The sequence below is a fragment of the Nomia melanderi genome, chromosome 4 (assembly GCF_051020985.1).
Source record: "Nomia melanderi isolate GNS246 chromosome 4, iyNomMela1, whole genome shotgun sequence".
Classification (NCBI taxonomy): domain Eukaryota; kingdom Metazoa; phylum Arthropoda; class Insecta; order Hymenoptera; family Halictidae; genus Nomia; species Nomia melanderi.
Window position 1 is genome coordinate 6,159,304 of NC_135002.1, and position 26,700 is coordinate 6,186,003.

At 46.6% G+C, this 26,700-nt stretch overlaps 1 protein-coding gene across 6 annotated transcripts in view; it reads left to right on the top strand.

The window, feature by feature from the left end:
• Positions 1 to 26,700, top strand: part of ush (Zinc finger protein ush) — a 237,980-nt gene that overhangs the window by 156,413 nt on the left and 54,867 nt on the right. For 2 of the 6 annotated variants that reach the window (XM_031994368.2, XM_031994374.2), the window contains exon 1: positions 12,815 to 14,393. The exons of 3 other annotated variants lie outside the window; for them this stretch is intronic. In XM_031994368.2, coding sequence (XP_031850228.1) covers positions 14,324 to 14,393 — 70 coding nt within the window. In that variant the 5' untranslated portion in view covers positions 12,815 to 14,323. Of the gene's footprint in view, positions 1 to 12,814; positions 14,394 to 25,247; positions 25,382 to 26,700 lie in introns of those variants that run through there. One more of the 6 variants, XM_076367027.1, reaches the window with a different exon arrangement.

Below are 26,700 nucleotides of genomic sequence, written 5' to 3' on the forward strand. Positions count from 1 at the left end.
AGCTGAATTATCTATTAGTCGCGTAATTAACAGGATAAAAGGAAGTGCGCGCTGATCTCTAACCGCTCGAGTAATTAAATCACTCGTCTGCGACTTAATCTTACAAACGTGAGCATTCCATCTCGAGACGTCGACTTTCGTTCGCAGAGGGTTGAAAGTTCCTTCATACTCTGCAATTTTTATCTTTCAGCAACTCAGAGTCAGTTATAAACAAAGCAACTGTGAGCTGTTCCAGGGGTTTGCAAGATCAATATAAATTGATGATCGATGGTTAAAGAATTCTTAATGGATCTATCACTGATAGTCGTACTGATGGATCGACAAATATTCTGAAGCAGCATTGTCTGGGAATTTCCTTTTTGGGAATACAAAAGGGACGAAATTGTAGATGTTTACTACAATTATTTAGGAGAAAGAAATTTTTGTAAGTTTCAATTTAATTTTACTCCTGAGAAATTGTAACAGAGATTAGTGGATTCTTTGTTACTTCTAATCGAACGTTTTAAGGGTAAGTTCGAGTGATTAGGTTCCGATATAAACGAACATTCCGAATTAGTCACATTTCACCTATGCCGTATTGTTAATAAAAAATTTACAGCGAACACGGTACACGCGAATTGATTTTCGAAAGGGTCGATGCCCACCTGTCGTCGCAGAGGGGTGGACACGTGTCCAGGGGTCGAAAACCGCGGTATTAACAGGCGTGAGGGATGAACCGAGCCTCGCCGACCTCCTGACACGATCCAACAGCGGCGTTAGATCACTCTTGACGGGATATCCGGTTGTTTTTTTCGCGCGACGGGTAGCTCCAGTGCGCGGAAAATCTGGAAAAATCGTTCTCCGAGTGACATTATCGGTTTCGCGAAATAATGCACGCTCCGAACTCCAATGAACATCTGCTGTTCATTTGGAATTACGCGTACACTTATCAATTAGCCATTTCTCCTATTAAACCTCTTCTACACACCAACACCAAAAATAATATTCATCAAAAAAACATTTTCACGTACGATATATTCTCCTATACGTTCCCTAATTCTCATCGAAGAAAACAATATGATCCGACAATGTGATCCTACTTTCAATAGTACAAGAAAAGAGAAAAGTAGAATAACGTTTCAAAAAATCGGCATTAATAAACTTGCCATTCAGAAGCCTACCAATACGTTCAATCCGTCAATCTATTATTCCTCGAAACGCAGACTCGGATAACTCGCGGCCAAATGAAATCCCCTAAATTCTCAAAAGAGTAATTCCCCGCGATTCCTTTCGAGGCAGTAATTCCTCTCGAAAATCGCTTTCGCGCGAGATCCACGGCGCTCGTTAGATCCCGGCGACCTCCGGCCGGCCGATCGTCGATCTTTCCCTCGGCCTTGGCATTTGCGAATAAATGGATCCACTGTCCGACAGCGGTTGGAAGGACTTGACGAAAGAGGACGGCCGAAGAAGAAGAAGAAGAAGAAGACGAAGAAGAAACCGACGGCGACGGCGGGACGAGGTTCCACCTCTTTCCCTCCATTCAGCCTTCTCCTTCTTCGGGCTGATAAGATAAACACGGGCTAGCCGTTATCACCGGTTGTTCCGCGATACCGGTCGCGCACCGCGGAATCGACTGCAGAAGGAGCCAACGAAGACCGTGTAATTGTTCCGTGTATTCCGCATGAAATGTTGCTCCCGTCGCTCGGACATCGACTCGCCATTAAGCCATTAACCGTGGAACGGAACGCGCGACGAAAATGGCCGACGCCATTTAAGGACGCCCGTTACGGAGCGTCGGAAGCCGTGCGACCGGATATTGCGAAACGATCGCTGAAAGCGGGCCTTCCGTGCTCGTCGAATTCGATTGGAGGCTTTACTGCGGGAACGTCTTAGTCAAAGCACTCGCGGAGAGTACTTTTGGTATGCCTGAAACGCTTTTCGAGGATTTTGGTAGTTTCTTTCGAGAACTTGCGGGGCGGTCGCTGAAAATGGACATTGTGATTCGAATTTTTGTTTAACTCGACTCGACATCAGTTTTATTCACAGGTGTACTTCTTTGTTAAGATATTTTTGGTATAGATTATATTATTATGTTATTTTTAATATCATTAGTAAGAATCGTTTACTCTGCTCTACAAACTATCTATTTCTTAAAATACGTTTCAAATCAAATGTAATAATACAGAATTATCGGGGATGCAAAAGAAATTCGGAGTGCAAAGGGTTATGAAGTGTAGGATATTTGAAGTATGAAATAAATTTTCGGATTTTGATAGTTTCGATAATTCTGATGATTCTGATGGTGCCGGATGTTAGGTATGGAAGGTGGTTGTTCGATGAAAAATGTGCAGTCAAGAATCATTTTGATCGTGGACATTTGTTTCTTTAGGAACGATCGGGTATTTAGTAATGGAACGTGAATGTTTATGGGAACTGGGATTTTTATTGTTGAGAACGTTGAATTGATCGTTTCTATCGGAATTTTTGCTGTATGGAGGCGAAGGAGGTTTCTTTGGCTAGAAAGAAGCAGAAGTCAAGAGAGGATGGATTGCCAGATCCCGATCGCTGGCCAGTTCAGCAGGACCGAAGAGTCCTCGAGATAGGAAGCGATTCTTAGGGGTTGATCGACGATTTGTCAAAGTCTTTCCGCGTGACGTACGAAGAAGACAGCGTGGACGACAATGCTTCTCCCGGGTGGCTCGATATTTAACGCCGCGCGACAAAAAGCTCGCTTCGCTTCCCATCTCCGATGCGCTCGACAAAAACGTCGAAACCCTTCGACGTTTATCCGATCGATCTATCTATCTCTTTTATTTGTTCTTGCCCGAGCGCTAATTCTCCATTCGTAAATATCGTTCTTGCCGTATCGTCCTTCGATAAATCATCCTTTTACCGCCTTCCATCTTACTAACCAGTTACCAAGCCAATTATTACATACGAACGTTCAAATACCTCCAATCGCTAATTCGCTTATTTACGACTTTCAGCTTCCCTTGATAGCAGACGCGAGATGATCATGTTATAATACCTCGCAACCATCACGGAATATTTACATTCATTACATCCAGTGTAACTATACCGCCCATCACCAGATACAAACTACAAAGTTAAGCAATTCATAATTACTTTCGAACCATACCAATCCCGATTACCTTCGCTATCAAAAACCATTCACCAAGAAGCCAAACGCAACGACCCAAACGCTCAGCAAGCATAACAACCAATTCCACCCCCGAAACCCGGAAACAACCTGGAAGAATCCTCTGTCGCCTAAGAAAACCACTCATCAAGCGATTCAGCGAAAACCATTCACCGAGAAGCCAAACGCGACAGCCGAAACGCTCAGCAATCGTAATAATCGTTTCCACCCCCGAAACCCGGAAACAACCTCGAAGAATCCTCCCTCGCATAAAAATCCCCCGAACGTTATCGTCGTTCCAGTGAACAGATTACTTCGCTCGCATCAGTCGCCGAGGACAAGGTAGCCGGTGGTGCAGCGCGCACTTCGTCATCGTCGCCGCGTAGCCCGGAGCCGGGCGCGGTGAAAAAGAGCCGGACACTTTTTATCGTGGCCTCGCAATTATGATTAGCCGCCGCCAGGGAGGAAGAGGAGCGTCGCGGTCGAGTCGCGGCGCCGATTAGGGCAGAGTTCGCCTCGTCAAAACCGCCCCCGCGGAACAAATGGTCGCTTTACGCCGCGTCCATCCCCCCTCCCGGGAGTGTGGCGGGCTCTCGCGAGAGGAACGCCATCCCTCCGTTCTACGTTCTATCTGGAGCAGGACGACGAGGGCAGCGCGAGCAGCGCGGAGATTACACAAATGAGAAATGACCATCAGGCTCTATCGGAGAACTTCGGGTGGTAGCCGGCCGCCGCCGCCGCCGGTCGGGGGTTTTGCGACATCTGCGAGGGGCCGTTGGATGCGCGCGACCCGAGGACCGACTATCGCGGAGGCTGCGGCGTTTTTAATGCGGAAAGAAGCGGCTCGGGCCGCGCTCGCCGCGCCGCGACGGGCCAACGTCTGGGGACATTTTGTTACGCGCCGCTCGCCTGAAGAAGAATTATGCTTCGTCGATGTCGGGACCCGGACGGTTTATCTTCGAAGGATTTAAGGTCGGGCGGACCGGTTTGATACCGTGGTTTTATAGCTGGGACGCGGACTGTTTCGAGTAATTCGGATTTTATGCGAGTTCGGGAAATGCTTGTAGCGCGATATGGTTTCTGGGTGATCGGTCGATTAAACGGGAATAATTAGTTCACGGAGGACGGAGGGTTTCTCGGAATCTTCGAGTACCGCGTCGATCTTCGTGCGATAGTTTCTGTTGAAAATAGGAAACCTGTTATTCTAATACTGTACAAAAAAACTCTCAAATTAATCATTCCAAATATCCAGTTGCAGTTACATTCGAGTCGTTACCGTCGACATTTCCTCCGACGCCGAGAAGCGGAATCCCTCAATTATCACCGAATAACATGGAAAAGGTCACCACGAAACGTTCCCTCCTCGAGAGATCGGCTCTCTAGGGTCCGCGTTCGGCCGGGTCCCTCGAATCATCCACGTTTTCACGAATCAGTGGCCGTGACTCGGGCACGAGCGGCCAGCCACGATATCCCCGTCCATCTCCTCGGACAGATGAGAGCAGCAGCAAGATAAAAGGAGGATACGAGGGACCTGGATAGAGAGGGAGAGAAAAGTGGGAGATAGAGAGAGAGAGGAAGCTACCTAGCGGATGACAAGGGAGACGAAAGGGAGGGAGAGCGAGAGAGAGAGAGAGAAAGAGAGAGACAGATGGTTAGAGCTATCTCTCGCGTCGTCTAGACCCGAGGAGCCGTTCCTGGATTTTCTCCCCCGGGACCCTGGCCTGAAGGGGAGCGGGGTGGAACAAGAGAGAATCTTGCGAGACAGTGAGACCACTGTTGGATCTGTTTCTCCCCACCAGTTAGCCCGGAGGATCTTAACGAATAAGATAACACGGCGCCAGGGAGCTATCCTCTTTCCCTTCTCTTTCTTTTCTTCGCGTACGTGTACACGCTGGCTCTTCTTCAGCTGGGTTCCGTTCGGTGTCTGTGTTCGAGGTACTCGAAGAAGAAACGGTCACCGACACCGCGCGCCGATGATCCATCCCTGGGCCCGTTCAGACGCCTCCCGGCCCCGCGATTACGCGGAATCTCTTGTCCCCTTCGCGCTGCCAGGCCGGACCGGGGCTGAATATGTAACCGCGTTCAGGCCTGCTGTCGAGCTACGACGTTCGGCTGCCGGCTTATCCGCAACAGCTTCATCTTTATGATGTATTAATTGCTGCCGTCCAAGTGGGTGGCAGCGTTGTCGCAGCTTGTTCTTTGGCCCCGTTCGAGCGGTGGTCGGTTTTTCCTTGGCTAAGACCACCGTCTCATTCGTAGGAACCGAGTGACTTATTCGAATTCTTCGTTCCTAACGATGCTCGTGCAAGATGGACGATCGAACGTTGGCGAGATGCTTCTGTTCGGCGAGGCTATTGGTTCAGTTTGATTTCACAGTTGAATTCTTATCGCAGAGATGCATTGAATCTTTTTTAAGCTTCACCGCGTTAAGACGTATTAAGATTTTCCCTCCGCGAATGTCCTGCTCGTTTAACACGACGATTCTGCGGATTCCGGGGATACCAGTCGGCTGACATTATTCGTCAACATCTCGGAGCCGGACGACGCGCCGAAAGCAAGAACGAGAGGAAACATTCTCCGAATATAATCGCATTCCAGCTAATTAACGAGCAGACGGCCATACAAAAATTTATTCCTCGCCGGTCCCGCGAAGTGTAACAAGTGGATGCTCGTTCGGAACGATTTGCATCGCAATTCCGACTGAACACGCGGAATATAATTCTATCCGCGGCGCGTCGACTAATTCTCGGCCGGATGAGGTATTCGACTAACAGGAATTTCTGCCCGGCTAATTGTCCCGGGATAAATATTTATTCGCGGCAGGCGATCCGAAATAATGGCCGGCTCCGTTTACGACAATTACACCGTACAGCGTGCAGCGCGTATTTATCGGGATCGGTAAGAAACTAATTAACCGGTAGTCCCGCGGAGTGACCGCGGCACTCCGCGCGGCCGTAAATCATTCCGCGGCCGGTCTAATTAAAAAGGAGCTCAACAGGCGCAAGTTCGACTGGTTCTCCGGCGACGAACCTGCGCGCGAGGTGGCTGTCGGCGATAATTTATTGGCAGGTAATTAGCGATCGCGCCAACGATAATTGTCCGCTTTCGCAATCGTCCGGGAATAATAATCACGGCCGAACGGTCCCGCCACCCCTGCCGCCCTCTGGCGTTGCGTAACGCTCGATCCGGAGAAAATAGAAATGACAAATGTCCGGCCGCGATACCGGAAAATCGCGAGCGCCGGGGAAAGCGGAGGGTAGCGTCCGTTGGAGGGGATAGAACCGAGTGTAATTAATCCTTCGCGCTCGAGATGGTGGCTCTCAGTCGTCACTCGACTTGGTATAAAGTTATAATGTACGGTACGATATAATATTAACCCGTTTGCATCGTGAACGCATGTACACGCGAATTTTTCCTGATATGTATCAACGCAGCGCATATATGCGCGCCACCTTTCGAGGAATTACAACTAGAGCGCATATGAACGTGAACAAGAACAGTTACAACATGCTCATCATTACTGTAAAGATTTACTCGTCAACATTTTCCAATGTTCATTAACCCCTTGCGGACGGATGTCGGCGTTTCGGTAAGATGGAATGTATTTCGAAGACCAACTCGCGAACAAATGATTTAATCAGTCGAATAGCAAGAGATCAGAACGGAGTTTCCTCTTAATTTTAATTAAGCAGTTGATATGTCATTTAGCTTGATATGTTGAAGGTTTTGTATGTTTCGAAGAATCTTCGTCCGCAAAGGGTTAGGACAAGTTCATCGAAGGAAACTCGCGTGTGGTTTGTATATCACACAGAAAGAAAAGGTTTTATTTGTTATATTTCTTTGTTTACGCCGTTTTGTTTACAATTGTCTATACGGTCTGAACCGTTTTTACTTTGATGCAATAAATACACTTTCGGTGATATGCGCCAATTTTCCACTTTTTCGAATTATGCAAATGGGCTAACAAGGCGACTGCCACACCGGTCACTGATGTCCGGAGCTTCGAAATTACAAGAATAATTATTACTTGAGAGATAACTAGATAACAGTGTAACGTAAGAGTTATGGTACTAAATAGTTACCACCGGCAACAGTTACTTTGATATCAGTAATTAACCTTTTGTACCCCAGAGGTGCCTCTTAGTCGTCAATTGATTTGACACAAAAATTGTAAGGTGTGATATTTAATATTAAACTTCGTATAATGCGTCACCGCATGGGATATTGAAAGAAAATAGCTTTCTTCGATTTATACGCGATTTCTCAAGTCAAGAAACCTTGTCTGTATCTCATTACAAAACATTGGATATTTCCAGCGCGAAACTTCTCGAGCGCAGAGTTAACTAGAAACAAAGGAGAATTCCGTATTTGTCTATATCTGCGTTCACTTTAACCGTTTGGATGCTAAACAACATTTGCGGACATTTACCGAAAATGCGGAAGTAATTGGGTGTGTGTGCAAAAAAATTAATAAGAATACTTATCTAATGAGATCACAAATATCGTGTTATTACAGAAAAATATCAAAAAATAATGCTTTGATTTATTTCTTGAAGAATATAGTAAGAAAATTATAATTGATACTGATAAACAGAAGCGCCTCCGCGCTCTCCGCAATTTTGGCGCAACACAAGAAGAGCGCTATAGCACTCTCAGCACTCAAACTTAAAGTGCAACAATCGACGACAGAAACATATTTAATTTCGCCTGAAGAGAATCGAGATTTATTTACTTCCAATTCCAAAAATCCCGAATCTCTCCATAACTTCCTCAAAATCCCTATACACGAATCATTCCAAATGCTACACCACATCCCAAACAAAATCATTCACCACCCCCTATCAAATATCCCTTACGCACCGACATCCCTCCGCTAACCGAACCTCGAAGCAAAACCTGCAATACGATGAAAGAAACCGAACAACAAAAACACGTATATCGATCGAAAACAATTCCCAAGTAAAAATAGAAACAAAGGACGGAACGGCGAGTCCGGCGGCCGTACGCGTCGTGTCGCGCGAATATTGTAAAATCTAATCGGCCGGAGCCCGGCGAAACGGGCCGTCGGCGATAGTCGGAATCGCGAGACAAAAGAGTACGGTTATTAGATACACAGCCGTTCCCGTACGTGTCTTACGATCGTCCTTATCGTTATCGCCATTAGTCACGGAGCCCGTTGTGCCGCGTTACGAGTATCGCCCCGGCCACCCCGTTATCGTTATCCGTTATCGCGGCGCGCTATCGGCGAAGTTCAAGCTTCGTGACGGCAGTGACAGGAGGTGGTTGGCTTTCGGTGCCCCGAAGTCTGCCAATGACGCCGATGTATACGTGTTCGTAGTGCCTCGCCTCTTCGACTTTTATTCCTCCGGCGTTCCTTTTTTCTTCTTCTCTTTTCGTTTCTTTTTCCTCTTCTTTCTTTCGTCTTTATACTCCGCTTCCCCTCCGTCGGGGCTCGTCTTTTTTTAACTTCCCTTTTCGGTGGACGACGTGTAATTCGTGCAATCGAGAAGCCGGATACGCTGATAGCGGGCGAACGCGAGCACAATGGGAACGTTGTTTACCGGCGTGACTCGCCCGATGGACTGTTTCAATTGCCGGCTGTCCGACGGACGCGCTCTTTTCGACGCTGATCGCACGATTGTCCCGCAATTTTATCGATCGAGACGGCTTCTAGAGCTTGACTCCCCGCTTGTCTTCTTTTTCTTTTTCTTTTTTTTTTTTTGCACGACCGATCGACGCTTTTTACCTACCGGAAGCCTGTTGACGGTTCAACGATCGGTCGCGAGGTGTCTCGTTCGGGGTTTTGGCTCGCCGGGGATTTACCGGGGATTTTGGAATTTTCGAGAGGGAGGTTCGTTTCATTGACTTTTTGTTTAGTACTGGGTGGTGTTGTTTAGATTTTTAGATTGGGCGATGATGTAGATTTCGGGATATTCGGGGGGAATTCTGTTGGACTTCTCTTCTGCGTTGAGATGTTCGTAGGTTTTTGTTTTGTTGGGAATTGCTGTGGGTTTCCAAGTATTCGAGAGATTAGTTTAGTTTGTATTGGACGTAGATATTAACGGATTGCGTACTGGTAACGAGAAATCTTGTTTTTATGTAAAGACAATTATGCAAGTTCGCTGAATACCACGGCATTAAAAAAAATATAAAATTTCATTCGAATCGATTATCTATGTAAAATGTATTATATAACATGATGTCTGAGTTTTCCTATTTTTCAGTGAAAATTGCCATCCGCACAATTCAGTTTTATCAAATTAGCCGGTACGCACTGTGTTAATATTATGGCAGTGAACGCGTTGAATCGACCAACCGAGTTACTGCAGTTCACTCAATTAAACGATGGTTATTTGAAAACATTTCTATATTATAAATATACATTCAGCTAGAGGAACGTGCAATAATAATAAGGTAACTCAATGAAATGATTTAATGTTCTGTTTCCTTTCATTTTGTGTACTTTGCTCTATGAAATCGCGCGGCGATCAAAATCGAAATCAACGCGTCGATGTCAGTATAGTGAATAGATAATTGATACAGTTTCTACTGGAGTTTTTGTTTTCGAAATGTTATCGAGTATGATCGGACAGAGGACGACGACAGGAATTTCGGGTATTGGAGATTGAATAAAAAATTCAGTGGAAAAAAGAACGGGAAGGGTTCCGAGATAGTGGGGCTGAACTTTGTAATTGATGAATTGTCTTGCGGCAATTGATAGATACGCGGGTTCAAAGGATTAGATAAAATGGAGCACCGTGGATATTACGTGAAGTGGAGTGTTAAGAAGTATTATCTGGATGCACTTTAGATTGTAAGGGATTAATGTGTGCAACATGGCCGAACGTTCCTGTCACTTTCAATGAGTAACGAGGGGCGCAGCTCGTGTAAATATGGAGTGCAATATTATTTGCCTCCGAAGCGATGTGAAATTGATACAATATACGAGTATAGGATAATTCTACGTCTTATCAGACGGTGACATAATTGTTATTGTTAATTGTTATTGCCGTTTCATAATCGAATCGGAATTCATATTCCAAGGAACACCTAACCGCTAACAATGCACGTTAAACGCATCGCGATTAACAATCCGTATTCTAACTTTACATAATAACCGATTACCATAGAGGATGCATAAATCGATCAGCCAGTGACACAATTAAAACCAATTATCATTACAATTACGAATTCCAAGTATCCTCTAAACGCAAACATCGTATATATGCTAAACACCTTACAAATCATAATTAACAATCCCCGTCCTTGTTCCACGCGTCCGCTAATTACCCGGCGCAATTCGTGAATCGCTGAATCAGTGACACAATTAAAACTAATTGGGAAGCCCGAGTAACTTCTAAACGCGAGGGATCGTATAAAACACTCGAAAAATCCGAGTTAATAATCCCCCAGGCTTCGCCGTGCGCGATCCCCTATTACCATGCGCGACGCATAAATCACCGGGACAGTGACACAATTAAAACCAATTACCATTACAATTGTGAATTCCAGCGAACATCTAAACGCGAAGATCGTACACACGTCGGGCACGCCACAAATCACAATTAATAATCCGTAGTCCCGCTCTCGGCGTGCTCGCTAATCGCGGAATGGACGCATCCTCCGCGGCCAGTCAGCGCTGAATAAATAACCGGCAGCGTTCTCGGCGAGAGCAGGGAAGGACGAGCGCGGTGAACTGCGATAGTTGCCGGCGCGAACGCTCGTTTCGCGGCCTGTCGACGAAAATACACCGTTTGTCCAGTCGAATCCGCCGCTTAGACGCAAAAGGGAAAAGCGGAATGTTTGCCGGGGCATTATCGTGAGCTAGCAGAACGCGGAGAGCCGGGCTGCCACGGAAGAGAGAAGGAGAGGACGCCGGAGAAAAGCTGGTCGGGACGGAAGCGGAGAAGAGAGAGAGTGTGTGTATGTGTGTGAGAGAGAGAGAGAGAGAGGAGAGTGATAACAGGTAGCCATTGCTATGGGTCTCCGTGCCGCTTGGAAACCAGTGATAGTGCTTCCCCGCAGGAGCGAGCATCTCGCTGCGGTTTCGTCTTACCCTTCGCGCTGAAACAGTCTGTCGGAAGGAGCTTTCCGACTCGACGAGCGCGGCCGGCCTACGCGATATATCCTGGGAGCTACAGGGATCTACGGGGGATCGAGATCTGTCGGGCGATTCGCGCGCCGCAAGGGTCATCCGTTGTTCGTTAAAGGATATTTCATTAGGAGCTTGTTATGTCTCTTTGTTACACGTGTTTAGGAGACGAAGTGGTAGACTCTGGGGGACACTTAGCAGTGATCGGGGAATAGGGGATGTGTATGATTATGGGAATGGATTTTTGATGTTTGGAAGTGTATGATGAAGTATGTTTTGTGATGAATTTTGAATTGGTATATTTGGATTGGTCTGCAGTTTGCGAGTGTAGGAGTTAGCACTGGGAGTCGAATGTTTGGTTTAAGAACCTCCTTGGCCCAAGTGAAAGTGGGGTTATAGTGGATTGGTAAAGCGGAGGATTTGATTTCGAGTTTTAATCGAGTGTAGGAGTGTGTGGGATACTCCACGGGAATTAGCAGTGATCTGGGAGTTTAGAGTTTAATAGAAGACTCGTAGCTTTAAGTCCACCGAATCGTTCCCGGTGGAGGTGGATCTTAAGGCGAACCTATAATGAATTAGTTAATTAATTAAGCCTGGCGAGCAGATTGTTTTATTCCGTCTTTTAAATGCCAAGGACTGTGACTCGATCATCGGTGAAAGTGTACAGTGCGCGTTCGGCGGACGACGCTGGAAGCCGCGCTACCCCTCGCGCGATAAAACAAAGGCGATTCGTCTCCTCGGAAAGTTGGATGGCCGTATCACGGAAGACAGGCGGGCGGGTCGTTTTATTTTGTAAAATAAAGGAAGTCCGCCCTGTGAAATCGAGACCACGCCGATGCCGGAATAAGACGGTCCGGGGTTAGGGTGCACACGAATTTATTCCAGGGAATCCATTTGCAATATTCATAGCACGAAAGAAAAGCATGATCGTTCTCTGTTATTTTCTGAAACGGAGCACGATCTCCATTGCCAGCGGAAGATAGAGCACGATTGCTTATGTTATGCTTCGCAAAGTGTTGAAAAATCGACCGCTAGCGCTCGCCTAAGCCGGGAGCTGGAATCAGCGAACGTTTCTTATCCAGTGTATACAATATTCGTCGGAGCTGAGACTGATTCATAGAGAATAATAAACTGTCGTGACACACCGATTGAGAACCACTGTCTGAAACATTCGAAATTCTTCACGAACACTCTCGCCTTTAGAGAATATTCTTCTTGAATATATCATAGAATATTTCTTCAATTTTCAACCCTCTAATGAACCTAACGTACTCAAAGACAACGTAAAACCTCCAGGCCCAACATCTCATCCCCTAAGCTAATACTAAGTTACTAAATTGCTAGATGATACTTGAAACATCCTTTGTCCAATGATCTAAACCCTTCTGCTGTACCCAAGGAAGGCTACTTTAGATCATTTCGATCTAAGACGTGATCGCTGCTAAGAAGTTCCGAGAAAACCGCTCACCTAATTCGGCCGAGCCTCCCAGCAATCCGCAATTACTGGGTTTCCGGGGCCGAATCGGCGTCGCGCGTGTGCACAATCGATAAGATGCCGATCGTACCGGCTTATCGGGCTAGCTGCCGATAAGAGTTGGTCCCCGGAGCTGTCGGAACGAGCGCAGGCCGGCCGCGATACGCGGATTATCCGCACGGCTCGTTTATTCCCGCGTTCGCCGTTGCAACGACGACAATCGGCCTATCGGGCCGCTTCGTGGCTAGCTGCTTCCCAGGCGAAATTAGGTTCGCTGTTCCACCCCTCGCCTAACCGTCCAGGGGTTCGGCTTGCACACATCGCTCGGAAGACATAAGCTTTTGGTCGAAACTCTCGGACGCAGCCCCCGAAACACGAGAAACTGGACGTCGAAGATGGAGAAGAAATTGGTGAACACTGGAAGCTAGCTTCTTGGATCCTTTCCCTGCGAGAACAGTCGATGAAGATTGGATTTCTCGATCGATGCTGCTGAAAACGATGTCGAAGACGGTGTACGTTCATTGAAGTGGCTCTGTGGTCCAGTCTCTCGATGCTGTAAGATTTTGCGGCTTAATTTCTTGAAGACGACACGAAGGTCGGGAAACAGTGGATGCTGTTGTTGATCGTCGGGAATACTAGGAGATGAAACGTGGTCCGTGTCACAGAAGCTCGAAGATCGAATCGTTCGGTTTATTCAAGACTATCGAAGATTATATAAGGACTCGAAGACAGGATTAAACCGAGTGGACAAAAGCAAGTTGAACGGACTATTCCGAACTCGGCACTTACGCGTCGATACGATCGATGTAAAGTTTGAAATCTACACAGATTGTTTCCGTTATCGCGCATTCGTGTCTCGGCCCGATAACAGCCGAACGGAATAGCGTTAAAAGTAACGAGCAATTGCATTCGGAGTACACCTCTCTCTCTGCCGATTAAAGAACTCGAACGTGTCACGAGGAGATAATGAGCACCGATCGCAGCGATCCGGATAAAGTCAACGATTGATGGAAGTTTACAAGTGTCATTCGACCGATTCGCCGGGAGCGCGGTTCCATAAGCGCAGAACTCGATCCGAGTAATTAAAGGATCGCGCGCGGAAATCCCTGCCCCCGAAACAAAAGCGGCGTTCAATCTTAATCATCGATTAATCGTGCGATCTAGACGGTGTGCAGACGTCTCGCAGACGGGTCTCGGATTTGTCGACTCGCGATCGGGGACGGTGTGGGAGATCGATCGCCGCGAGATCGATCGCGATGCAGCCGGCGCGCCGCGATCCGCCTGGATCGTGATCGAGGCCCGCGATCGACGATACGGCCCCGCGCAGCTCGTGACGATAAGGTGACGCGGCTATCTCGCGACGATCTAGCGAACGTGATCAATCTGATCGACGGCCACCTTGAAAAATCGAGACCGTCGTCGCCGGCGAACGTTGACTCACCCGAAATCGCGTGCGCCACGAGCGACGCGCGCACGGACCGGCCGACAAATTCGATCGGAACGTCAGCGAGATCGACGACGAAATTACGATGCTACGAGCTGCGCGTTCTCGGACCAGTCTGTGCGTTACCGTTCTGTGGAAATACTTGGAACCGGTTTAGTGAGCGAGCGACACGATCGGGGAACGGAGAACTCCGATATGAGCATTCTGTTGTGGAGGCAGCGCAGGGCTAGCCAGCTGAGGGCGGAAACCACCCTTTCATTGGCAAGTAAGTGAGTGTTTACTCGGTATTTGGATCGATCTTTGATCGATTTCATAACCGTACCGGGAACCGGTGATGGGATTTAACCGTTGCGGACGAATGACATTTCGAAATGAAATTTTCATATTTGGAACGCTAAGTCCCAAACAGATGATTCAGTGCGTAGCTTCCTTTTTTTAATTATCTAAGTCATCGATGTATAATTTAGCTCCATGCGCTGACTGTTTTCTGTGCTAATCTTCGTCCGCAACGGATTAAAATTCTGCGTTTCCTTTTGTCCATTTAATTTCATGAGTTCCTATATTATCCGATAATTGGTTTCTCGATTCTCATCCTTCCTTTTGTTTCTGTTTCCAACTGAAAAAATATGTATCATCTAATTCGTTTATCTCTATTTTGTAGCCAGTTTGACTAGTTACGGTAGGAAAAATGGTATGGTTAGTTTTAAGGATTGAGATTGGAGTTGATTGTTTTAGATTTTTTAGATAAGTAGGTTTGCTATGCAAATTGATCTTCGAAAATTAAGAGTCTATTACGGTTCGCTGTTTTAATGTCTTAACGAGTAAGTGAGTTTGTTATTTCGACTGATCTTGGAAGATTTATAATCGTTTCTACGTGTTCGTTGAAAATCTTTTCCTTTTTTCATCTGCGACGTGCAAATGAACGTTTGGGTGTTTTATTTTACTCGCAGTGCCGGGGAAATTGATAAATTCACGTTGAAGTGGAGAAAATCGAATCTCGAGGAATAGCTTGTACTAAATAGATAGGTAGATGGATATCTGCGTGTTTGTGCATTATCTTCGCCACGAGAAATGTTCGAATCGACGAAAAAAATTGTTCCCTTGTTCCGAAGTGATCGATTAGGGTTTTCAAGGATTATATTCCAATGATCGATGGATCAGTCTAAGAATATTGGATTTTCATACGTTATTGCACCAAAAATAAACCTCGTTCGTATGCCTTTTATCGCTCTATAGATTTCTAATTTCCCACCTATGTTTATTTTCATGATGACCATAGTTTAAGTCGTTACAAACCAGACCTCGGAAGATGTTTGAAAAATTCTTTTCAATCTTATGCAATTATTCTCTTATGTTACATGTCGTCGATACAATTATCGTGGAACACATTTTCCGCGAATATTCTCGATAACACAGAAAATTATGCTGCCGGCGAGACTCGATCGACCGCGATTCACCAATAATTAATGACGCGGTTCTTGAATATAACGTACAATGTCGCAAGTGATCGTTTCGCGACGCGTTACAAGTGATACACGAGTTCAAAACACGATGCTCCGTTTCGCCGGCGTTGTCGATTGATTATCGCGGTATCGTCCGCAACTATTATCTCGTGTAAACTTCGAAATTTCCCACTTACGCGTGATTATACCTCATTACTGTCAAGCGTGACATTTTCGTCGACTGAAAAATATCGGGCGAACGCGAAAGAAACCGCACGGCGAAGGAACGATTAAAACCCACTGACACTTCAACTCGTTCCGCGCGTCGGCAATCTACGAGAAAATCAACGTAATGAAAATTATCCGCAAGTTCTGCATCGATAAAAAGAAACTTCCAACACCGCAGGTGATACTTTGAAACTTCCATTGAATCGAATCAACATTGTTCATCTCGCCGGGCCTTGTAAAGCGCAAAACACAGAACCGAGATCCTGAATGTTCGATCCGCGAAACGATATAAACTCACTCCCTTTCATTAAATATTGTATTAACGAAAGGAACCTAACGATTCCTTTTCTTCCTCGAAATATCACGCCGTACAATCCCATTCTTCTAATTATACCACGGAAATTTCTAGACCACAAATTCGTTGATAAAATGATGCGCGATTAAATTTGAACGTTCAGTAACCGTGAACTTCGCCATCGTAAAATACAATAAAATTCAAAATAAATTAAATTAAAATACCTCAGAATAAATCAGATTAAATTAAATTCAAATAAAATTCATAGCTCACGATATTCTTATTAAAAACACAGTACACAATTGAATTTCAACGTTCAACAGCGAAGTTCGAGACCGAAAATGCAATAAAACTCAGAGTAAATCGAATAGAATTAAACTAAAATAAAATTCATAGGTCACGGTGCTTTCGTTATAAACGTACACAATTAAATTTCAACATTCAACAGCCGTAAACTCCGAGACCATAAAATACAATACCATTCCGAGATCGCAATCGTTGTATCTTTCAAATTTATCTTCCACGATTACGGTCGGTGAATTCGGCTGAAAACGCGAGTTCCTTTTCCGCCGATCTTTTTTTCCACGTGATCGATCGCGACGTGATTTCGCCGGTCCCATCCTCCCCCGCTGCTCCGCGCTCAGAGCCCCGACCCTCGATCCGACGAGGGTGATCGAAAGCAGGCAAACAGAGAGAAAAAGAGCGGGTTTCGTCGAACGTTAGCCGGTCGCGGCCTCGGAGCCGCGTTAATGGGAGGAGTTCATTAAGATCGCGCGATTACCGGCTTATCGCGGCTAAGCGAGCCTCGTTACTTTGCCGTGACGTCACTTCCTCCCTGTGTCGCCCGGCGTCGTCGTGCGTTGCCTCTTTCCGCCCGTGCTTCCAGCTTTCTGCCCGCCTCTTTTGTTCCACGAATTCGTCGCTTCCAGTATCGCCCTCTCGCTTTCCGCCTCGTGGATCATCATTCATCGATCTTTCCGTGTTAGATAAATTACAGCGCGCGGATTCGTTCACGCGAACGGTTACGAGTTGCTCGGAGTTGCAGGAAGAAACGTGTTATAGGAAACGAATGGATAATATTTGTAACAATATTAAGTCTTTGGAAGATTTATAACTATGCCAGATATTTACAGTATTTAAAGTCATAGACGTTTGTAATATTGATAATAATATTAGGGGAGAGTAATAATAATTAACGATAACACTTTTAATGATATTATATAGTTATTGCTTTGAACATCTCTGATTAGATACCGGAGAATTTAAAGCAATCTTTAATTGAATGTTCTGATTTGCTGCAGATAGTAAATATAGATTTTTATTTGTTAATACGATAGATTATTGGATTGAGTATAAAATTGTCGATTCTTTTGGGTTTCCTTTTTACTGGAGTGCGAACGAAGTTTCTTCTGAGAATAATTTTGAATAGATTGAAATAATTTTAAGCGTTGCGAATGCACGAATAACTGTCTACCGATTGGATCGGAACGATTCCATCGAAATCGAAGATGTACGAGATGAATAAACAGTTGAGGAGGCAAAGTCCATGAGAAGATAACCCGTGATGAGGCCACGATATCGATCAATGACCAGATCGATGACATCTAACCTACTCGTACTCCTAATCATGGTGTAGCCGACTTATCGAGCTTTATCGTTGCACAACAGATCGTTCTCGAGATGGCATCGCGATAACCGACACGATGATTGTAAAAAGCCGATGAATGATTCCTTATCGGTCCTTGTGCCTTTGTTTTATATCTCGTCGAACGGTTGTACCGGAAAAATTCGATCGAGCACCGAACAAGTTCGATACCAACCGACACAGAGGTTACAAATAGAATTTTATTCGTAACGTCTCGAGAATTCCGATAACACGAATAATTAGTCGCACAACGGAATTCCGATAATTGGACAAAAATTTACTTCTCGAGGTTATCCACTGATTCCAACGTAACGATATTGGAATAAAAGTCAAGATTGCTCGCGATATGAACTTAGAAAGTCACAGAATACATATAATATTTGCAACAGTAATGATATGATAATATAGCAATGATAATATTGAATATGTTATCACGATGGAACTTTAAAATCTTCGAACGTCGATCTTTCAGTCAACCGACCAAATTACAAATAATCCATTTCATTTAAATACGCCAAGATCATTTTAACACTAAAACTACCAGATGAAACCAAAACGATCCATTCATAACTTCTTCTTGCAGTTACCGAAAAGCTACAAACGCGTCTCCAAGAAATCATTAACGAAGCTGTACTGTAGCTGTACTGTTCAGTACTATCTAAACTGATGCACAACCACAATCACAACCACCGATACACAATCATTGAAATCCCAATAAACGAACGCTCGTAGTTCCTACAAAGATACTTAGAAACGTCAAGACGAACGCTAAGTTTAACACTAGGTTTACGGAACGCGTCAAATTGACGCAGATTGGATTTTAGAAATATTAATTTATAAATGTTCACGCCGATTTTGATCGATGCGATCACACTCACGTGTACCCCAATTACCTACTATCAAATGTCCACTTTCTACAATCTAAATAAACGAGCATCTATTCTTTCAGGAATAATAGAATCAAGTGTATAATAAACGCCCGTGAACCTAGTGTTAACGCGTCAATTTCACGCGTATTGAAATAAATAATAACCTCATAAACGTTACTTAGCAAAAGTACGTCAATTATCATTGCCGCAATCTAATTTCCAAAACCTAAACGAACCGTCCGAGGAACAACAGAACGAACCGAGCAACAGTCGTTAAATCTAGCGTCAACTGCTCGATAATCCCGATGTTAAACCGAAAATCGGCCGATCGCCGGTCGCAGAGGAGCGTGGAACGCTCGATCGTCCCCGTTCGCGCGAAACCGATCGCAGCCGCGATTTCGAGGACAAGGGAAGAGAAGGCCGGGGAAAAGAAGAATGAGGTCAGAAGGAGGGAAAAGAACGTGGACGACGAACAGCGGCGAGAGGAGGAGATCGGAGGGGGGAGGTCGGGTGGTGGCGCGGACGGTTCCACGAAAGGCAAGAACGAAATAAACGATAAGAGGGACGCCGGGTTAACCAACAAGCAAATTAACACGTGGGAGGGTCCGATCGGCAAATGAGATAATTGTGCAACGAGGGGTCCCTGGGGGCTTTCTCTCCTCTCTCTCTCTCTCCCGTGCTTTCCGCGTTGCACGGATCTCGTTCCTCAGCGATTCCGGTCGATCCTCTTCGTTCATCTCTCCGGCAAAGAGGTTCATCCAGCCACGAGACGATCGGCAAGAGAGGAAGATAGAGAGGAAGAGAAAAAGAGAAAGAGAGAGAGAGAGAGAGAGAGGGGTTGAGAGGCGTGTTACCGATGGATGGACCCATCGATGGATCGATCTATCGATCCCCGTTACCAGCTCACCGTGCCTCTCTTTACCCGCTCTTCGCGTTCCTTCGTGTACACCCCGTCGCCATTGAGATTATAGGTGAGCACCGACAGCCACGGGCTTCCAATACTTTGTAAGTTTATTTGCGATCCGGCTGTTCGTATCTTTATTTATGAAATCCTGCCCGGTGGTACGGCCCGGGCGCCATTATTCCTCTCTTTGCAGCTCGCTTTCTTTGTAGCTCGCACGGGAGTCGGCTCTGCTCTCGTTTCGGCTGCGAAATTAATTATACCGGTCGCGGGGGACGGGCGTAGCGTTGTTCGAGGAATGATACCGATTGATGATATCTTGGGGGTTTAGAGATTTCTCTTGATCGATTCGATGTAATTGGTGTTTTGGAGTTGATCAGATTAACGGGTGAATTTGTGTGGTAACCGGGGTTTAGAGGTTCTCGAGAAATGGATTTTCCCTTTTTCACATCTAGCATTTATCGTTTTCTTGTTAACTTCCTTCTTCTTTGCAGAGAATTTGTACCTTTGCGGCTCTCAGCGAATTCAGGAGCAAAGTTCTCAATGAAGCTGCTCCAGACTACTCTTGGAACACAAGATGTTTCCAATATTACACAACGAAACAATAAAACGTCTAAACCCATCCCTCCATAGAATACTAATTTTCATACGCTATACAACTAAATTCCAATACGAATACACGCTCCTAATACTACACTGCCGACAGCAACCTGCTACCAGAGACCAATCCAGAATTCCAAGAGCATCCCGCGAGCCGACGCATTAACAATTAATAAAGCCCGGAACGATGCTCCCAGAGGAGAAGGGTAGTACGCAGCCGCGAAAGAAGTCCGATAAACCGTCCCGATATCGTCGCTCCAAACATTTGCCCGCCGATAAGATCCCGTATCTCCTGAGAAAGCACGGTTTTTTATGCCCGCGCACGTTCTCCGTGGCCGTTTCTCCGCGAAAGCACCCACCAACCACCGCGGGGCGCTACGTACCGACGAACGAGTGAGAGAGACGCGGCGAGCGCACCGCGGGCGAGCCGAAAGAGGACGCGAAGTGCCCGTGGAGCCCGCGTCTGGCATGGGCCCACGGTGTTGCGCTGTAGTACCGGCTTTCAGATAGAGATAGCTATTTTTAATGGAAGTTCCTTCGAGTGCTCGAGTGCCGATAGCCGACCGCCTATCTGCCGGCTGATATTTTTAATATCGGAAACGGCCAGATGGGGTGGCGGAGGAGAGAGGAGCCCCGGCCCCTACAGATAAGTCTCTCTCTCGGCCGGAGAGCCGGCCGATAGCGTGTCGGATCCGTGCCCGGTGTCTATCTCTTTTCCATCCATTTTTCCCTCGGCCCTCTCGTCGTCGATCTATCGGCCCTCCTTCGCTCGGCTTCCATCGCCGCGGCACACCCCCCCTTCGCCCCTACTCCTCTACCGCTCCCCGCCACCCTGGTTTTTCCCTTCCGAGATTCAGATACCGATTCCGTGGATCGTGGATCACGCGATGCAGGTCTAGCGACGATCGCTTTGGATATTTCGTTTGAACGTGCTCGGAGAAAGTTCGGACCGGAGGATCGGAGAAATTGCAGTGGATATTCGAGGATAAGCTGGACATTTTTGTAATGGTTCGATTGTAGCGGTAGATTCGGGTGTTGGATCTGTTGGCTTATTTGAAGAGTTTGCGTATGCATTGGAGAGGTTTGTTCTGGTTTTCTGCGGTATGAAGGAATTCGAAGATTGTTTTGTAGCTTGTTTTAGTTCTGTCGTTTTGAGGAATTCGTGGTTGAAGGTACTTGGAGATCAGTTATAGTGTTTTGTATTAGACGCGTTTGAATTTGGAACTTCGGAGTAGTCGCAGTTTTTGGAGGGAGAGGATCGTTTCGGTTGTCAAGTTGAAAGGGCGGCACGAGCGGCTGCGAATTAATTGAGCAATAATCAACGGCCCGTCGAAAAATTCAGAGATCCGCGAAAGTTGTCGCTGGTCTCGTGAGGGTCCCGTGGATCTCGCTATCGTCGATCTAGAGCCAACAACAATTAGCCGGGGGGTCAGAGTTCGGAGCTCGCCGCTGGCCTGCCACGATGGGCGGGTTTGCATCGCATCGAGGGCGATCCGAGTAAACAAATCATAAAGGCCGACGTGGAAGGTATTCCCGCGAACGATCTCCTTCTCCTGCGAACCTGTTCTCCCCGATCTGATCGCATACGCTTTTGCGTGAGTGATCTCGGGGAAAAAAGTAACGTGTACCGAGTGTCTGGGAACGAATTTATGGTTGCGCGCAGCTGAGCACGATACGGGCTCCAACGGATAACGATATAAACGAGATTTGATTTCTTTCTCGAGGACAATGTAATAATAATTGCCGAATAACTCAACCGGTTAACTGTGGAATTTAGTTGGAAAAACCTCTTGTTCTGCGCGCAATAAAATAAAAAAATGGAACGCGTACTCATCGAACGAATGCACGTAAAGTATATTTTAATAATCAAAGCGAAACAAAGAATTACATGTTTATGTGAAGAAATAAAGAATTCATGAAAGAATTAGTATCATGTCAAGCTTTATGATGACGTGTATACAGTTAACTGGTTAATGAGCTTCTTGCTGCTATAAAATTTCTAATCAATTCTGTGTTCAATAGGCATTTCAATTTTTCGCGTAGTTGGACGATTTGAAACATATTGAGGAACTTCATTTCGTACTTTCGAATCAATAAATGATCGTATTCAGAATATATCGGAGACGTAATCTCTGATTCGGTTAGATGCAGTAAAATTGGAATGTTTTAAACGTATCTCGATCTCTGGACTTTAACTCTCACTCGAACGCTAATCTAATATCCCCAATGAAGCATTGAAGATTTAATTTCCACCAGAAAATTACAGTAGATTACAACAAACTTGCTAAACTCTTCAATACTAAGATTACAGCTCTATTAACCGTTCGAGTGCCAAGCGGCGCGATTTATCGGTTCGTAGAATCAAATTAACTCTATTTATTTGTCTCACTTTTAATCATTTATTTTTATCTTTATTATTACCTGCTTAGAAATGTGAAAACGAAACCATCGCGCTGTTTACAATCTTCTTGTGTAAAAATAGAAGAGCGTAATTCGGTTTCTGAACTGAATCGAAATTTCATGCAAAAGCTATCTCGTGCCACGACCATGGCACTCTCTCGTTAATCGTGCCGATTAACCATTTGAGTGCTGAGTGCTAAAACTTCTGTTTATCAGTATCAGTTATAATTTTCCTACTATGTTTTCCAAGAAATAAGTCAAAGTAAATTTATTCGAATAAATGTTACTTTTTGATATTTTTTGGTAACAACACAATATCTGTGATCTCATTAGATAACTCTTATTAATTTTTTTGCATACACCCAATCACTTCCGCAATTTTAAATATCCACAAAAGTTGTTTAGCATCCAAACGGTTAATACAAGCGCTGTCGCTCGGATCTCTTCGCATCCACTTCAGAAAGCGGTATTGCGCTGTTCGGCATTTTTTCTCCGTGTTTCATTAAAAATCTCTGGTACTCGAACGGTTAACCAAGCATCAAATAAGAAATGACCCGACCGCGAATAAGAACCGCGGCGATACGGATCGAGCGGTGAGCGAAAAATGTAAGAGAATCATCGAATAAAAGAATGCCTATGAGAAACAAGGGTAGGGAAGGAAGATACCGTCGGTAACATTCGGAAACGGCGCGCTGAGACGCTCGAAATCGGGCGGAGGAGAGAGCGGGCGAGCCGCCGGTGTGTATTCCAATTTACCGTCGCGATACCAGCCCACGAAGGAGAAGAAGCGTACGCGGAACGATCGATAAATCGGTTTCCACGGCGCGTATCCGATATCCTCCGCGAACCGGGGGGAACAGCACGCTCGTACGCGGCGCGGCCAGGGTGCGGGCCCGATTAACACGTTGTTTGTATAGGGGAATGTATAATAACAGGTTGCGCCGTTGGCATAGGTACCCATTTGTATCTGTAGGAGGGCATCTCGGGTTCTCGTCCCGCGGAAGGATAAGAGGTGGACCGAACATGGTGAACAAGCATGGTGAAACCGAGAGGGACAGAGAGTGGGATAAGAGAGGCTCGAGCGAGCTGGAATTCGGCGAGGAAAGCCGATACGTTGGGAATAAAAACGAACCGGAGAGGAGGAAATTGTCGAGAAAATGTAATGTTTAAGAAATACGCGATCGGTAACGTTCGCGTTGATAGTAGAGAGTCGAAGATCAGTCTAATCCTTGAAATCTAACGGAACAAGGGTTCGACGGTTACTGGCGATCGGTGATCGAAGATTAACCCTTAGCAGACTGTTTTGTAATCTATCAGCGACTGCAATTTTTATAGTATTCCTAGCGAAAATGAGAAATGCTATAACACTTCTTCGATCTTTTATTTTCCTTCTCAGTAGAAAATTTGTGGATCTAATTTTAGGGTAGTTTCTTTAAGATTCATTAAAATATTTAATATTACAACTGATGCAGTATTGGAGCCTACAGAGTTCAAAGGGTGACCGCATTGAGAAAATAAAGCTAGTTTAGCAACTGCTATATACTACAACATTTCCAAACTATAACTCGCGCACCACAAGCAATATTCCAAGAGGACATTCGAACATCCCTGGAACCACATACAAGAATCCAGCGATACCAATCACGCGGAGATCCTACAAATTAATCTCCCCCGAGAAGCAAATAAAAAGACACCGGGCAAAAGATTCTTCGCCAAGTTCCGCGAGAAAGAACACGATCTCAAGGAGAGCCGAGAAAAGAAAGAAGGCCAGAGAGAGCGGGTTGGAAGCAGGGATGCATCCCGTATCTGCATTGCATCGAGGTAGTGCACGGCGCTCGTGGTCCAGTCTCGATGCACCTGGTGCGGATCGTCTCGATCTCGATTCCGCCCCCCGGGCCCGCCACTCCCGCCCCCTCCTCCTCCCCGTGCCCCGTACCCGATCCGTTCATCTTCGGGATCGCCCATAACCACCGCTACCCCCGGTCCGCGTCGATCCCCCCTCGAAACGCCCTGAAAATCCACTGTGAACCGTTCGAGGATCGATCGTTGGGTCCCGATCCACGGCCGATAAGCGGTCCGCGGCCGGCGCATCACGAAAAGAGAGCCGGCGCGCGCGAACACGCGTTGCCCGCGAGGGGAAAGGAGAGGACGATAAGAGGACGGTCGGCGGCTCGCCGGTGAACGCGCCGCCGAGACGTTACGACGTGTCGTTACCGCGAGAACAGACCACCTCCGCGCCTCACTTCCGCCGCGGACTTTCCTCTTTTACGGCCTAGACCGATTCCCGAGCGCCGCGGAATTGAATTACTCGCGGCCTCCGCGGCTCCGCGCGGAGGTTATCCGGCGCATCTCCGGCCGCCTGGGATACGTACGCCGGTTTCTTTGCTTCTCGTTTCGCGACGGTGTTCGGCCGCGCCGCGGGGACGCGTTCCCCGCGGTTTCTCTTTCTCGCGACGGCGGCGGCAGCTTTATGACGGGCACGTGGAATTTCGGATTTTTCACTCGGCGCGAGGGATCAACGCGTTTTCTAGCGTCGGTTGGGAGTGGCAATAGGTAGCTGTGCGCAATGCTTGGGAAGATGGGATTGAAGGGTTTTGAGTGATGGGGATTGTTTTTGAGAATATTGGGATAGTGTTCTTTAAGGGTTGGATGGTTTATGTGGGTTGTTTGAGGGATGAGAGGTTCCAGGTGTCCGTGAAATGAAGGGTATGGTGCTGTGCGAGGTTGTTTCGAGAGATAGAGGATTCGAAGGTTTTGTAAATCGTTTGTTTGAAGTTCGTTGACAGTGTTTAAGCGAAGCTGAACCGAGCCACTGCTGATGATGTTATTTCATTGCGTCGAAGACCGGGTGGAACTAATTTTAAATCGAGTCGGTCGGTAAGTTTTTACGATTTACGCCGTCCCCGGTGTTTGTTTCTCGTTTCCCCGTCGTTTCTTTGTTATTGGACGCGGAGGCGCACCGCGGTCCGCGATAAATCACGGGAATCGTCTCGCGGCTGAGCCACGGAATCGTCTTTCCAGAAAAGATACGGAACACAGAGGTACATCGACGGCGTACAATAGTGAGATACGGTTGCCGCGTCATTACCTCGACGCCGAGCGGCGAGGAACACGACGTAGACAACCGACGTCGCGCACTTTGTCAACTTTGTATATCAATCAACCCGGGACCCGGTAATGCTCCCGGGACACGGCGAACAGTCGATAAAGGACATCGATGCATGAAGCAGAGGCAGCCGATGAGCCGAGTCCCGAGATAAACTCGGGGGCTGGTCCCGTGTTCCCGGCGATATCCTCTTGGATTTTATTTTTCGGACTGATTGAAAATTTCGTTGCGTCACCGTTTAATCGAGCGGCCCTCTGTTTCATAAATAAATTCAGGCTCGATTTATATTTAAATCCCATTCCCCGTATTCCATACAAACAAAATAGGCGGCTCCCTGAAAACACCCGCGAATTCGTGGAGTTCGCGACAACCTCGATACGTCGCAGTTAAGATTCATTAGATTTCAGTATAAATAATCTCGAACACGCCCACGTTACAATCTCCGTCGCGAACGAAGTAATCGATCTCGCATTCCAAACGAAACTTTCCCAACGCCCGTCGAACAACGATCGTTCAACTACAACCCTCAGAATTCCCTTGAACGCGGAAACCCTTCCAACCCCCGTCAATCCCATTTTTCCTATTCCCGATCCCGCCGAAACAATTCTCCCCGCACTCAAAACCAAAGCCGACACGGTTCGCCGATCGCTGTGAAACTAGATTAGGGTTGCGAAACGGCCGGAAAGTTGCCCGTTTCCCAAAAACCGTGCAATTATCGGCGAACGATAAAACTCCGCTCGCAGACCGCCCGCCCACCCGGCAACCCCCCGCCTCCTCCCCCCGATCGTCGTATGCGGTTTTGAAAACCGTCCGACCTACGGCAAACTCGTCCGCGCACGAAACCGCGCCTGACACGTTTCCCGTTCCGCAAAAACCGGGCAATTATCGGCGGGTGGGGGTTGCCCGAGATAAGACATCCGAACCGTATGTCTGCCTGCCTGTCCGTCCGTCCGTCCGTCCGTCCGTCGGTCCGTCCATCGGTCGGTGCTCGCGGGCCACCCTCGTCGGCAGGGACCATAAATAAGCCCGCCACCGAAATCCTCCGGATCGTTTTAAAATTACCCCGGCAGTTAGCCTAAAAGCAGA